At 37.1% G+C, this 15,303-nt stretch overlaps 5 protein-coding genes across 5 annotated transcripts; 3 read left to right on the forward strand and 2 right to left on the reverse strand.

Annotated features, from left to right (window-relative positions):
- Nucleotides 1–194: 194 nt before the first annotated feature.
- On the forward strand, nucleotides 195–4,745 carry GCK72_001390 (uncharacterized protein; the record flags this gene model as incomplete). Its single annotated transcript, XM_003105068.2, has 10 exons — nucleotides 195–320; nucleotides 374–975; nucleotides 1,101–1,356; nucleotides 1,401–1,627; nucleotides 1,681–2,005; nucleotides 2,058–2,306; nucleotides 2,390–2,521; nucleotides 2,568–4,355; nucleotides 4,432–4,539; nucleotides 4,593–4,745. 10 exons carry the CDS (start codon nucleotides 195–197, stop codon nucleotides 4,743–4,745), a joined length of 3,966 nt encoding a protein of 1,321 aa, XP_003105116.2.
- Nucleotides 4,746–5,365: 620 nt separating this feature from the next.
- On the forward strand, nucleotides 5,366–7,627 carry GCK72_001391 (uncharacterized protein; the record flags this gene model as incomplete). Its single annotated transcript, XM_003105103.2, has 7 exons — nucleotides 5,366–5,581; nucleotides 5,629–5,989; nucleotides 6,042–6,168; nucleotides 6,819–6,869; nucleotides 6,916–7,252; nucleotides 7,307–7,394; nucleotides 7,440–7,627. 7 exons carry the CDS (start codon nucleotides 5,366–5,368, stop codon nucleotides 7,625–7,627), a joined length of 1,368 nt encoding a protein of 455 aa, XP_003105151.2.
- Nucleotides 7,628–8,002: 375 nt separating this feature from the next.
- Nucleotides 8,003–9,252, reverse strand: GCK72_001392 (uncharacterized protein; the record flags this gene model as incomplete). The annotated part of the gene is made up of 5 exons (XM_003105074.2): nucleotides 8,003–8,182; nucleotides 8,274–8,495; nucleotides 8,589–8,740; nucleotides 8,966–9,082; nucleotides 9,129–9,252. The coding sequence occupies 5 exons, from the start codon at nucleotides 9,250–9,252 to the stop codon at nucleotides 8,003–8,005; spliced, it is 795 nt and encodes a 264-aa protein (XP_003105122.2).
- An 862-nt stretch (nucleotides 9,253–10,114) lies between these two features.
- Nucleotides 10,115–11,266, reverse strand: GCK72_001393 (uncharacterized protein; the record flags this gene model as incomplete). Its single annotated transcript, XM_003105082.2, has 5 exons — nucleotides 10,115–10,327; nucleotides 10,409–10,630; nucleotides 10,732–10,883; nucleotides 10,928–11,044; nucleotides 11,146–11,266. 5 exons carry the CDS (start codon nucleotides 11,264–11,266, stop codon nucleotides 10,115–10,117), a joined length of 825 nt encoding a protein of 274 aa, XP_003105130.1.
- Nucleotides 11,267–11,807: 541 nt separating this feature from the next.
- On the forward strand, nucleotides 11,808–13,041 carry GCK72_001394 (uncharacterized protein; the record flags this gene model as incomplete). The annotated part of the gene is made up of 5 exons (XM_053722944.1): nucleotides 11,808–11,878; nucleotides 11,925–12,238; nucleotides 12,365–12,510; nucleotides 12,582–12,805; nucleotides 12,855–13,041. 5 exons carry the CDS (start codon nucleotides 11,808–11,810, stop codon nucleotides 13,039–13,041), a joined length of 942 nt encoding a protein of 313 aa, XP_053591589.1.
- Between the last annotated feature and the right edge of the window lie 2,262 nt (nucleotides 13,042–15,303).

Here is a 15,303-nt window from a genome sequence, read left to right on the forward strand (position 1 = left end):
CAGCTTCGTGAAAATGGGAAAATCAAAAATCGGTTCCCTTTTTCTCGGCTAACGTTATTATTTCTTCAAAAATTATAGAAAAGTTTCTCTAAAGTTCCTAATCAATTTTATCTGATTCCATTTTTCTTCTAAACTTGCTTTTCAGAAATCCCATAGCTACACAAATCCAGATCAAGAACCATTTTCTTTAAAAAATGTTTGCCCGAAAGGGTAAATCATCGGATGTGCAAGCAAGTATATCTCGATTCACTGATTTGAACAGGGATTGTGTCAGTCGAGTGAAACATTTGAAGATACTTCTTGATACGTTGACCACTAATGTGAGATTTCGAATTAATTGAAAGAACTCAAAACTCAATTAGTTCATTTTCAGGAAAAGCGTCAACTTCTCGATGAACACAGTTTTGAAACATTTCATTTAGTGGATGAACTTCTTCTCGTGAATGATGTTTCCAGTCAAATTGATAGTGCAATCGAAGCAGAATCAGGATTATGGACATTAGAACAAGTTCTTTGTTTGGCACCTGAATTAGTTGGAAGTGGTTGGCAACGTCATGCAATCGAATCTCTTCTCAAGAAGGCGGTTTATCCCAAAAATTTGATGGCAGTTCGAAAAATTGCGATTCGGCTTTTCCTCGTCTTCTATCAATGTCTTGGAGTATATGGAAAAGCAACACCTGATCTCGATCGTGTTTTTCAATGTCTTCTACCATTTTTCCCTTTGAAAAGTGGAGAAAATGCAGAAGACGTTCTTAACGAGTACTGTCAGTCATCTGGAACCGGAGATTGGTGTGAACGATTGAGAAATGGACCGATTAAATCAACTGCATCAGCTGCACAGACTTCAAAAGAAAGAGCACAAATGCTTCAAGTATATTTAGATAAATTCTTGGAATATTGTACACGAGAAACAGTGAGAATTGAGTGGAATGATGAGGGAAAACGACAAGAATGTGCCAATTTTATAATTGATAAGTGAGTTTTTATTTATTAAACAATTCTAGTAGTTATACAAAATGAATGTTTATGAAACCTACTAAATAGGAAAAAGTTCTAAAACTCCTTTTTTCTTAAACTCAAACGTATTATTGTTTTGACAGAGTAATAAAACTGTACATGGGAGAATGTTTCACTGAATTGGAAACCAATGGAGTAGATGTCTTTGGTGGATGGGAAGGTGCAGATGAACAAGGAGAACCATTAGATACAGCAGATCCTGTGGTTATTGCAAGATATTGGTTAATTCGATGGATTAATAATATCGCATCAGCGACACATCAACCAACAAATGGACCACCACAATCAGCTCACTCGTCACTAATTCTGTATAGAAATGCGTTGTTTTCATCGCATAAGGTTAGTATTCAATGAGTCGGAGCATTCGAAATTATTTGATTCAGGCCACGAACGTCGCTCTTACTCTAATGAGGGAAGCTATGAAACTACCATTAGCGTGCTCAAATGTGACTCACAAAGTGGTGAATGTGCTGTCTTCGTGGCTTCTACAGTATGAAATTCCACCATTCGTTGCTTCAGGAGAAGTGTCGATTGAGAGATGTTCACTGTTATTGGCTAATATTCTTCTCAGTTTCTTTCATAGTCCATATCTGGCGCAAAGCGGAGAAAGGTAACAGAATAAGGATTGAATTCGGTTGGCTAATTCCCTATCAGTTTTTGCAGGCATTCTTCTGCAATTTCCATTGCATTTGCCATTCTTACCTCTTGCAAACAGTTGGTATCTCATCGTATTCAGCTTCCAAAACCTCTACCACAGAAGTTTTGGTCTGAATTAATGAGTGGTCTATGTGCTGTTGCTTCGAAGATTTGTCATCAATCGGATATTTTCTCTCAACATGTTTCAGCTGCATTCACTTCAACTCTTATTTCAAATGTTGTTATTATAAAAGCAGTGAGAAGAATTGAAATTGATGACGACGTGTGGGATGAGGTACACGAAGTTATGAAGAGAGGTGTATGGATTCCAATGGCTGAGCAATGGGCTGCGGTGAGTATTTTCAAATGTATCATAAAAATATTCAAAAGAAGTTTATTTTCAGATAGTGAACAGTGTAACACGAGCTTTAATTCTCCATCTCGCTCACATTGATATATTTTCCCGTGAAGAAGCTCTCCGAAAAGCAACAGAGGTATCTCAAACAAGTAGAAGACAAGCAATTGAATCAGCCAATGCAATGGAAGAACCGAGAAAAGAATCATCAGAAGCTGGAGATTCAATGTCGTCAACGAATACGATTTCAGAGGATAATGTATTCCACGATACAGATGATATCACCAATGCTGTGACGGTAGGTTATTTGTGAAAACAACCTTTTTGAAATGTTCCAGATAAAAATCCCTGTTAAAAGTTTAAAAAATCTTATTATTGCAGTCGTGGTCTGGGGATAAATTGGCTTGGCTTCAAACATGGCGTCGAGTGATTTCACTAGTCGATCCATACACAAATTCTAGTGCACACGTGGCGATCGACTGCATGTCATTGACAATCAAAAATTTGTTATCTGTAAGCCAATTTCAATTCCAAAATATTTCTAATCTTCTCAATCCAGGTCAATCTCCACCCGCTTGCTCATTGGCTCGCTTGTCGTCTTGTCACCGTACCACCAATTCTCCTTCCACGTTGCGTTCCTGCTCTATCTGCAATTTTGAACGAGTCAAGTGTTCGACGTCCTCCACCACTCCTCTCAGCCAACATTTTACTCTGTTTTATTCGTCTGATGCAATCGAAAGAACAATCGGTCGTTCCGGCAATATGCGGACTTTCAGCCAATGAACTTTCAATAGTAGCACCTAGAGCTTTAGAGCATCTGCCAAAAATGCTTCAAGCTGCTCGGACTTCCAAGGATTCAAAAATGTCCTCGAACTCTCTCAAGCTTTTCGCAATGCTCTCTTCAAGCTATCCCGGAGCAGAGCAGATCCTTCTCGATCATTTGGTGCATACTGATGTCTCTGAAAACGCCGTGGTCATTGTCAACACTCTGGCAATCCTCATTGTTCAGAAAGCACAAATCGACTTGGTTCTATCAGCCCTGAAAGTTATCGAAACTCATCAATTTGCTATGCGTTTGATACCGCTTTTCTGCTCAGCCATTGCCACTTTGGCTCAGTTTTCAAGTACAACTTTGCTCCAAGCATTGCTCCGAGCAGCTAGTCTTCTCAGAGATGAGCGACAGAGAACTGAAATTGAGTGGCAGATGGTCAAACTATGTGTACAATGGCCTCAACCACAGATGCCGCTTGTCATCAGAGGAATTCTAGCTGATCGTCACATGGTACTTCATGGAGAATTAGTAGGATTAGGAGGGCAGTATCCCATAAGAGGATTCGACGTGTCACGATGGAACTCTTCTGGATCGCAAGCTCCAGGATCGCAGGCAACAAGTCAAGAGGATAAAACCGTCTACATTAATCGACAGACCGCTATCATTTCCCTATCCAGACCTACTCCCTCTAAATTTGAAATCACTTCCCGAACAGTTGTTGCTCGTCACATCTGGGATCTCGACACTCTTGAAACTCCACGCCCATCTACCCGTCACGTCACTAACTGGCTCCGGAAAGAAGCTCTGAAAGGCAAAAAACCGGGGAGGGAATCTCAAGGAATTTTGGGAGCCATGGATGATCCATTCGATGACTTGCCAAGAGCGCCCTCATCTGCCTCTACCGGAACTGGATCACTTGGGTCCGGGGTCCTTGGTTCTCCTGTCGAAGGATCAGCTCAATTTGCATCTATGATTGAAACATCCAGACGACAACCACAGCCTCTCGGATCAGGTTCTGGTACAATGGGTTCTGGACCAGTTGGTTCAGGTCCAACTCCTGCTTTCACTCCAAACTCAAAACTTCTAGAATGGAGATCTCTATCAGCATCTCTTGGATTTGTCCCTCTAGTTTCACAAGTTCACACAAATTTCCTCCGAGATTTGAAGCATTTGGATCAAACTTCTTCACGAGAAGTTCACAAAGTTGCTGTGATTTTCGTTGGTGATACTCAAGAAGACCGAGCTTCCATTCTATCAAACACTTCTGCTTCGCCACAATTCGATGACTTCGTCTCGGAACTTGGATGGGAGATAAAAGTTGGAAGAGGTCACGAAGGATATTCTGGAGGACTTCCTGTCGAAACAAGAGCTCCGTACTATGCAGATGCAGAATCTGAATGTATATTCCATGTATCCACGTGGCTAAATGGAGACGTTCAGCAAAAATGGAAGCATATCGGAAACGATGAAGTGCATGTTGTGTGGACGGAGAATTATCGAAAAGTGTACACAAGAGAAACGATTGCAACGAAATTCTGTGATGTATTGATCGTGTTGGAACACGTTGGAGATAAGGTGAGTGGGCATCTGAATGAATAGACACGGATACATTTGTGTAAAGTTTACAATGAATAGTTTTAAAACTTTTCAGATGGTCCGTGTTCGTGTCGACACTGCTTCTGCTCTCGAGTTTGGCCCACTTTTCGATGGAGCTCTAGTGACAATGTCTGAGTTGTCTCAATTGGTTAGACTCACTGTGGTAAGATTTTGGAAAAGTTTATCTTCTCTTGATAAAAACTTCATAATTTCCAGATCAATGCTTCCCGTGCTTATCGTTTGGCTCGTGTCGAACACTCTCGTCCACTTCGTCATCGAGAAGAAGTTTTTTGTAATGAAGCTTTAGGTCATATGAGACCAATGGCTTTGGCTCAATCCATTAATCACTTGTATGTACCCACTATTTAATATTCGGAAATCTTTTGTTGTTGTTTTTCTGAAATTTGGAACACTGTGCTTTAGTCCGTCTATATTATCTGTTCCGGTAATATAGAGTTTGTAATTTTATTAAATTTTCATTCTGTTTTCTGTGATTTCTTACCGATTTTATGATTTTGTGATATCGCTCCACTTCTGCCTTACACCCTTGAAAATGCGTGCTTGAATTTAGAAAATTGTGATGATTTTGAACATTTCCTGTTTATGGGAACTTTTTCTGTGATAGACGACATAATAACAGACGGTATAAAATATATTTAATGTATTGGTATTATCGAAATAAACAAGTTCCGACATTTTTTCCTCGTCGGTGTTTGCGGACTCAAGCCAAAATTATCAAATTTTGGCTTGAGTCCGCAAACACCGAGGGGGAAAAAATGTCGGAACTTTTTTGTTGCGACAATATGTAATAAACTATTTCTTACTGTAACTATTTATTTTTCAAAGATGAAAAGTCGTTGTTCTAACGAGTCGGGATACTTGTATTGGATAAAACGTTCTCAGAAATCAAGAGAATCTGAAAAAGGAATTATTCAGTTTAGATGAATATCCTCCATCATAAATCATGGCACGTTCGAACGAAATCAAATATGGAAAGAGTTCGGCGAGACGAACGGAAAGCGGCAGAAGATGAGCAGAGGGTGTTGGATAGACAGATTCAGGCTGAAAATGAGAGGAGAATAAACCATTTGAGACAAAAAGCAGATGATAGAATGACAACAATGTTCGGAACATCTTCTTCTTCTGGTCCAGCTGCAAAAGATGTCAGTATTTCAGATGAGACAGGACACGTCAATTTGTTTCAGGTTTGATTGTTTTCTTTATTTCGAAAATTTATTTGTTTTTTTTGCAGGATTTAGAACGAGAAGAACGGAAAAATCTTGGAACAGGAAACAAGGAATATGAAGCAGAAAAAGCGGCGGAGAAGAAAGAATGGGAATCGAAAATGGGAATTCAGGTGTATTTCGCAGATAATACGAATGATCTGAATAAGAAAAAAGAATGGTATGAAGAGATGCCATTGAGAAGAAACCCTGATGGCCTGACGACTTCGAGGAAGTTTGATGCGCTGCCGTGTATTTCACGAGGAAAAGAGGAAACCGAGAAAGAGAAAAAGAAGAAAAAGAGAAAAAGGAAGCATTCGGATAGTGACAGTGATTCAGATGATGGAGGAAAACGAAAGCACAAAAAGGATAAAAAGAAAAAGAAGAAAAGTAAGAATCACTAACGTCTTGAAATAATCATAAAACTTCTATGTTTTTCCAGAAAAGCATCACCGTGATAGCTCAGAAGAACGACGTCTCGAAGAGGAATATGATCGTGAACGGAAACAAAAAATGGCTAAATTGAGAGATGAAAGAATAAAAAGAGAGAGATTAGAGAAGCAAAGACAGTATGAATTATTACATCCGGAGGAGGTTCAGAAGAAGAAAAAAATGGAAGAAGAAGAGGAGAAAAAGGGCAAGAAGAAATATAATTCACAATTTAATCCTGAATTTTTCCGAAAATAGTGTCGATCTTTTGAACTAAACAACCACTAGATTCCAAACTCTTCTGTAAATTGTTGTATTTTTCCAATAATCACGGGTCCCTCCGTTCCAAAATCTCTTGTTTTGTTCTTTCTGTTAACCTCAATAAATTTCGTAATACTCTTCCTTGCACTCTCTTGTTTCATTGATCAGAGGCATTCAATTTCATACTTTCACTTCTCAAAATTACGTCATTCATTTATTTCTCTTTCATTTATCTGATGGTGTTTTTCTATGAATTTTAGGTTAGGTTGTTTGGTTTTTAGTTCATTATTGTTCGGTATCAACTTGGTTACTATAAGTAAATAAGGAGAGAAACTGAAATTTTTGAATCAGAAAAATTGACTTATTTCAATCAACTGCGAAAAAATGAAGGTAATTCAATATAATCTAGGCTACTGTCTCGAAAAATTACTGAAAAATTGCTAAAAAGACTCTCCATTGAACTTTGTAACTTAATTTTGTAGTACCTCATCTAAATTCATTTTCAGCTGAAACCAATTGATCTCTTTAGGATGACTATCACTTACCCTCGGAAAATTTGGATAATTCGACATGCGGAACGGTATAACTTTTTTCCGAATTTCGAATAGCAAAGTATAATTTTTCAGCGAAGATAACATCAACCGACATTGGAAGAAACTGGATGGTGCCGATGGTCTTGCATCTGATAATTCAATGTTGAGTCAACGTGGAAAACAGCAAGCGAAAGAGTGTAAAACTCGATTCAAAAATGCTCAATTTTCTCACATTTTTGCTTCTCCATTTGATAGAACAATTGAAACAGCTTCTATAATTGTAGAGGACCGAGATATGAAAGTGAAGGCTGAAGGAGGACTTTGTGAAGCATTGTACCTGTGTGAGAAGCCTCCGGGATTCTGGGAAACTGATAAATTGGCGAAGAAGTTCCCGTTAGTAGATGTTGATTATATTCCAGTTTATTCAAGGGTTAGTTGATTAATCTTACTTGGAAAATTATATCTTTTACATTTGTTCTTTCAGTACACTCTTCCAAAAGAAGGATGCGGAGATGATGCCTGCGTGACACGTGTAGGTACAACTCTGCGGAAAATATTCGAAAAATATGAAGGTAAATTCCATTGAATCATGTTTCTCGAACACATCAAGTTTCCAGGAAACCTTGTTCTGGTGGGTCACGGTGCCTCAATTGGTGCTTGTCACGAAGTTCTGATGGGTGATTTCAAGTATGTCGGACAGGCTACCGTATCCGAATTCGAGGAAACTGCTCCAGGAAAATATCGATGCAATTTCAGTTCCGATTCATCACATTTATCTGACAAAAAGAATTTGAGACCTTGGTAGATTGATTATAGAGATTATTCCCCTTGCAACTATTCTGCATCCTTTTCGAAACTTTTTGTTCAGTGTAGCACAATTTCAGAATGTTCCTCCTGTGGAACTGCCGAAAATGTTAATAGATAATTTATTTATTTGCCCAAGTTTTCCAGTTTTCAACTCTCGGTTCGTTTATATTTCTCTCCGCTGATATCCAATAAATTTTTTGCTCAGATCTTGCTCGTTGGCATGTATTTCACAAATTCTTCAGAAAAATAATCATTAAAGAGTTCAGTATTAAAAAGACTTTCTGAAAATGCAAGCTGCACAATCAATTCGGTAAAGCATATTTTATCATTATTATTCGAGTATCATGTTCATTTATCCCAAAAATACAGTTTTTCAAATTTCAACGTTTTCCAAATCTTCTGGTTTTGGCGGTGGAATATTTGTGGCATCGCCGGCAAACGTTTTCACAAATCCATCGATCAAATAGTCAGATTTCGATTTCCAAGTTTGAAGTAGGCCACGCCCCATCTTTTGAACTTCGAATACTGTATCCTGGATGACGTATTTACTCGTCTGGAATATTTTAATTCAATTGAATAATAGATGAAATTTTAGAATTGATTAAATTTTCTAAATTTCAAATTCAATAAAAATAAATAGTCACCGTAAAGAAGCCAACATTCAAATCAGTCGCAGAGTAACCTCTCTGCAAATTTCTGCGAACATAGGTATCGTAATCCCGGATGATTCTACAAATTGAGTCACTTGTCGATATTCCTTCTGTTCTCTGCGTCTCTAAAAACATTCCAGCTTCTCGATGTTTCTCATAAATATCTTCTCCGAGTGGTCCCTGATATGGAAGAGCGTCATGAGACATGAAGTCTATCTGGAAGTTTGAATTTTGTAGTGAAATCACGAAATGATATACGTAACAGCTGAAATGTGAGATCAAATTTTGAGGACTTTGTAAAGGAAATACCTTTAATTCTTTCAAAAAAGGAATTGGACAAGTCCACGGAGATGCTTTAAATACTTCATCCACATATCTACAATGACGAATTGCTTCATATCTTTCTTCTTCTGGTTGCACTGTTCTTCCTTTGTATTTCAGCGTTTCTTCATCGGAACAAACTGAAAAAAAAGAGAAATTTAGAGATACAAACATACTCTTTATCAACTTTTCAATTTTTAGTCTTTCTACACATTCTTCCTTTTTACTGTTTGATAAGGGAAGGAATGAGTCAGGGGACGAGACGACCCGAATACACAAATATTTAGATTTTCAATCAGATCCTCGTGAGTTAGAAACAAATATTTTCATCATTAAAATTCATTTGTTTTTAAAGAATGAATTACCCCCAACGACCAAATAAACATTGGGAAGGGCTTGTTTTATTTGCAGAAATTGATTCGCATGACCATAATGAAACATATCATAAACACCGTCTGCATACACACGGACCGGTCGGCTTACTGTAATTGAATTTCTATAATTTGAGAGGGATAATTCTGGACTAACTATCTCCAGATTTCGCAGCTTCTAGAGTGATTTGAGTAGAGTAATCAATGAGATCTCGTTTTCTGATCACTTCAGGATCATCACTGAATGGGGCAGGCATAAAGGAAGCAAGTGGATCTGACATTATTCTGGAAATGGGCATTCTGATTTAAAAAAAGATGTTCTAAACTCGAAAAGATTAAAAATAGAAAAAATAAAAAATAAACATGAAATGGACTATTTAAAAAATGTTTCAGACTAAAACTTTGTAGTACATTTTTCAATTGAATTAGCATTTTCCTTTTTCTAATTATTGAATGAATGAGTTTTCAAAACCTGAATATTTGCAGACTTTTCCCAAACAAGTCTATAAAATTTGAGAAAGTGTAAAAATAAGTTATCAGTATTAAAGAAAAACTAAAAATGATCGAAAATTAGAGAATGAGAAAGGTGTGGTCAGGTGTGAATCCAACAGAAAAAGATAAGAAAAGCCTGGAGTAGAGAGGGAGAAAAAAAGGAGGAGTATGGAATGACAATGAGTCAATTTATTTCAAATTATGTCATAGTTTTATACATAACTTTTTGCCTGAAAACACATATGCGATTGGAGAAAATGGTGTCATTTCGTATTTGAAACATGAAATTCTTTCTGAAACCAAACGATTTGCAGTGTGAAACCAATAAATCAAACAAGTTCAATTCGAGACTGAAGACTTTTTTATTAGTATGAAACCATTTGGACAAAAATCAAACGTTTTTTGAACAGTTGGATTTTGGAATGAGATTCAGAACCTGAAAAGAAGAAGAAGTTTAGTCTTGATTTTCACGAAGATTCAAGCAAATTTTAGTACTGGAAAAGTACGTTTCGCCACTGAAAAAATACGATAAAAATAATATTTTCATAGATGGATTCCATTTCTTGTACAACACACCTCACCTAGTTCAAACACAGGAAAACACACATAACAAGAAAAGAAAAAAGATGAGCAAATTGTCGTACAAAACATCTATTTATTCTTCTCCTTGACGCCTCCATGACCGTATTCCATCTTCACACCAGACGCTGATTTCTTCACTTCATCCGAAATCGACGCGTCGCGAGCGAATGTTTGTAAGAACGAATCGATGTAGTGCTCGGCATTCGTTTTCCAGACTTGCAAGAATTCTCGTCCCATCTCGCATACCTCGTCTACTTTGTCCTGGATACGGTACTTGCTCGTCTGGAAAAAGATGGTAACATTTTCAAAAAAACAAAGTACAAGAATTTGAGCAAAATTCCAATCCAAATTTCCAGAACTAACCGTCAAGAATCCGACATTCAATTCTTTAGGCGAGTATCCTCTCTTCAAATTTCTTCTCGCATACGTATCGTAATCTCTGATAATTCTAGTGATTGAATCACTTGTTGAAATTCCTTCAGTTCTCTGCGTCTCCAAAAACATTCCTGCATTCTTATATTTTTCATAAATATCCTCTCCTTGAGGTCCTTGGTATGGGAGAGCGTCGTGAGAAATGAAATCGACCTGAAATTGTTCCAAATATTTTGGGATGAATCGAAGCTGGCTCCAAATATTCTGGTTTAATAGTAGGCACAGCGAAAAAAATCATTTTGAAACAAGATTACCTTTAAATCCTTCAGATATTGAATAGGAAATGTCCATGGAGATGCTCTGCACACTTCATCCACATATCTACAATGACGAATTGCTTCATATCTCTCATCCTCCGATTGCACAGTTCGTCCTTTGTATTTCAATGTTTCTTCATCAGAATTTACTGAAATTGGAAAGTATGACAGAGATTTAATCGTAGAGACGAACCTCCAACAATTAAATAAACGTTTGGGAATGCCTGCTTGATTTGCAAGAATTGTTTGGCATGTCCATGATGAAACATGTCATAGATACCATCTGCATAAACACGAACTGGACGGGTTACTGAAATTTAGGATACATATTTTTAAGTTCTCAGATGTTTAATCTCAAGGATTTTATTCAGGGAAAATTATTTTAAATATATGCAAACAATTTAATCAAACCTTTTCCATTTTTCGCATCTTCAATTGTTACTTTCTTCGAATAATCGATTAGTTTTCTTTCTTCAATCACTTCTGGATCATCACTGAATCGGGCTGGCTGGTTTGAGGCCAAGCTGTTCATTCTGATAAGAAAAATAAATTTATTTTAATGAAGTTAGTATTTAAGGGTTCGGAACGTGGCGAAACGTGGATAGTGCAGTCACGAGTATATTGTCTGAACTTTCGAAATTATTTTTATGCTCTTTTTTTTTAACTTTCGTGTGATTACTGTTGAAGCTAGCTCCGTTGAAATGATTTTTCACTTTGTACCTCCCACCTTCCTCGTCGAGATCTTCGAAACACAAAACAACCATTAACATATTATTTCTGCGTAGAGAACTATTCTAGATCTTCGAAAAGATATACATACCAGTCAGTCTCATTAGATATATCCTTACTCTCATAAACTTTGTTATTCTCCCGTTTTCTCTTCTCAAATGTACCTGAATTCGAATATTCCACCATACTTTCATGATCTACTTCGAAAGTACGGTCATCTATACGGGTTAATCATCCTAAAATCTCGTACATTATATCTTTTTGTTATTTTTCTCGTCTTTCTTCATCTGTTTCTACACCCATTGCCAGTTTTGAGACGTGTCCGAAATGCATATACTTATAAGATGAAAGAGTTGGATAACGATGAAAAAGACTTGTTTTTTGTGTCAGCTTACTATTATGGGAATGAGTATAGGTAGGTATGCAGATGTGCTCTATTAGTAATCTTTAGAATATTTCAGTCTCTATGAAAATCAGGTTTCTCTCACATTTATCGCCCCTCGAGATGCTCATTGGGATCGTCGTAAAATAATAGTAATTCGGAGTAATGGATCAACATCAGTACTTGAACCAATGAAAGTTCATCGAGCAACTCCTCACAATGTTTGTAAATTTGTTACTCTTGTGGGTACAGTAACCCTAAAGGACGATTTGATGGATTTGGAGATTTTGGTGAATAGAAATATTGCTGGGATACGGTATTTACCAGCAGATAATAAGCAAAGAGATCTGGTTGTATGCACACCTCCGATATATAATAATGTCGGATGGCAGAGTATTTTATTGGCTTCTCATATTTATTCGAGGTGAGTGTTTTCACTTTTTGTTTTTGATTCAAATGACTTATTTTTAAAAAGATTTGGCGGTCATCTACAGATCTATTTATCAAACACGAATCCAGCATTCTTCGATTTCTTGGAAGAATTGAAAAGAAGGAAAGGAATCTCAATGAATGCATTTCCCGATTTCTATGGAAACTCAAAACTGAATGAAGTGGAATTTGGAGGGATTACTGTAGCCAATTCAGACTGTTTGAGTAAATATAAAGTGAGTTTGAAAACAATTTTGGAGTACATCGAGCTGAGAAGTATTAGTAATTATATTAGCAAATTTTTCAGAGTTCTGCCAGTTTCATCACATTTTTGGAATGGAATGAGCTAGTTTTGCCAAAATCATTCAATTCCTATTTCTCTGAGTTTGCCAACTTTTTTGAATCAGAAATATTCGTTGGTTTATTGGAATTTCGAAATTCGAAAGGGATATCGAAAGTGGTGACTCGACCATTGCTGATCAGTAGTGTGTGGTTGAATGAACCAGTTGAAAGACCGTTTAAATTGAAAAGGTGAGCGAATGTTGAGCTATCGAAACTCCATGAAATTCAATTCTTTTAGTAAACAAATGGATTCGAATAAAATTTACGAAATCAGTGTTTCTGATGACGTGGATTCGATGATACGTGGTGATTTCCCAGGAAGCGATATTTTGAAAATGGAGGATCGACGTGCGATTGGATTAGGAATAAGGAAGTTAGTTGAATTAATATACTTTATTGGATTCACATCGATGTGGCCTTATTAGTAAAAACTGGGAATTCCTATGGGTGCTTTCAATAATTGGAAAACGTTCACTATATGGGAAAACCTGTAAATTGTCGTTCTAATTGCAACATATTAACAAGACATGATAAATCATCGAAACACCGTAGGTTGAATTTGAAAGTCTGGGGGAGTTGAGCAAATAAGGTAAACAAAATTTACAAACTGTGAGAATTACGAATCACAAACGTTAGAGACAAAGTACATGAAAATTATCAGAAAATTGCAACATATTTGAGATTTTACATAAGAAAAGATTCTAAATTAGGATATGGCACATTTGAAAGAGAGCAGCATGATAGATGAAAAGTTATGAAAGCCGGCAATCACAAGGTAATGTGGAATAAAAGAGAAAACTAAAGAAACTGAAAACAAATAATGTCTTAAAAAGTGATACTGAAACTATCAGTTTCCTCTTCTTCTGAGTTTTGGTTTTGGTGGTGCTGTACTGATCGATGGTATATCCTTGTCGTCTTCGTACAGATCGGAATCTCTTATTACTGTACTAGTTGATGCTCTACTATAATTCCTTAATAGTGGCCCGAATTCATCTCCACCATCAACTTTCGGATCATAATTATCATAGAATTCTTCGCGCATTCGAACACGATTCGCCCGAACCCTCGGTCCAGGGAAACCCATATCATCATCATCATCATCATCGTCCTTCACTCGTTTTGACTTCTTTCTGGCTGGCTCATCGTCATCAAGTGGTTCTTCTGGTTCTAAATTCATCATGTCTTCCCATTCCTCTGGCTCGACCTCTTTTTCAGCTACCGCCCTTACTGGATGTTCAAATTTCATTTGATCCAATTCCAGATTATTTGCAATAATTAAATTCGCCCGTTTTCCTGATATTGTTGTATGAGGTTTACTTTTCGATTTCTGTCGGTCTTTATTGGACGGATCGTGTTCTGCCAACAATGTCGCTGAAATAGTGATTTCAGGTTGTGATTTTAAGTATATGATTCATCAACTGCCGATTTTAATTGTTTCAAGATATTCCGATATGTAAACGACTAACCAAATAATATGTCGGCGTCTACCATTTCCACGCGTTCAAATTCTCTATAATTTTCAATTGCTATTTCAATAGTTATTTTGTCCATAGGCCAATAGAATTTGAAATGTCCTTTTTTGTCCTCGCAATTGAAAATTTTGAATTGACGGGCCTGGAATATTTGAATTAATAGTCGTTAGGGTTAATGAAACACTCAATTTAGGCTCGGTTCAAATCACTCACTCAAAATTCAAAACTTTGAGATAAACTCCTTACCGAAATTACGATTTCTGAACATTCAAAGCAAAATTGTGTCTATGGTTTTGTTAAAAATCATTCCCCTTGTTTCTGACTGATCAAACTCACATATTCGCCTCGTGTTAAATACACTGACTTCAAATCATCATGTTCATTTTTTTCCATTGGTCGAACATATCCACCAATATATATAGTTCCGCTTTTTTTATCCCTTACAGCATCTGGTGGTCCATCTTGATCGATGTGCCAATCATTATCCAAATCGATGGCCGTACTTTTTTGTAAACGTGTTAGTTTTTCTTTCAAGTGTCCAGACTGTTTTGGAGGTAATTGTTCTTTACAATGTTTGTTAAAATGCAGAGCACTTTGCAAGAAATCGCCAGAATTTTCATAGGCCATTGAAAACGCCAAAAGATTTCGACCATCCCCGACATCTCCATCATTGTCTGAATCTTCTGAATCTTCTGAATTATCAGATTCCACTCTCGTCAGGTATTTGAGTTGTTCGAGTTTCGATGGATCCACATTAATTGACAATTTCGCAAACTGAGTCTCGTTAAATTCTTCCGGTGTGCCTTTAAAATTCAAAGACATTTCCTTATGCTTTCGACGTTCGAATTGACGAACTTGATTGCGTTCTTTCATTGCTTCTTCTGATTCATCATCTGGATCACAACCGTCTCTTTTCTGAAAAAAAAGGTATAACAGAATGTTCCCGCTTATCTGTACCTTTGCTTTGATTACTGTAGAATCTGGGCAATTATCATCGTCATTGTTTTCGTCGTCTTCATCGTCCTCTTCGTCGTCGTCGTCATCATCAGATTGTCCGGGAGGATTCGGCTGAAATTTTCACTGTTTTACGACATTCTCGCATCGTTCTCACCTTTCGCTTCTTCTTTTTCGGTTTTCCCTCTTCATCCGGACTCAAATCACCTTCATCGTCCTCATTCTCATCGTCAGATTTTTCAAGTCCATCTTCTTCTTCCT

The sequence above is a fragment of the Caenorhabditis remanei genome, chromosome I, assembly GCF_010183535.1.
Source record: "Caenorhabditis remanei strain PX506 chromosome I, whole genome shotgun sequence".
In the NCBI taxonomy this organism is placed as follows: Eukaryota; Metazoa; Nematoda; class Chromadorea; order Rhabditida; family Rhabditidae; genus Caenorhabditis; species Caenorhabditis remanei.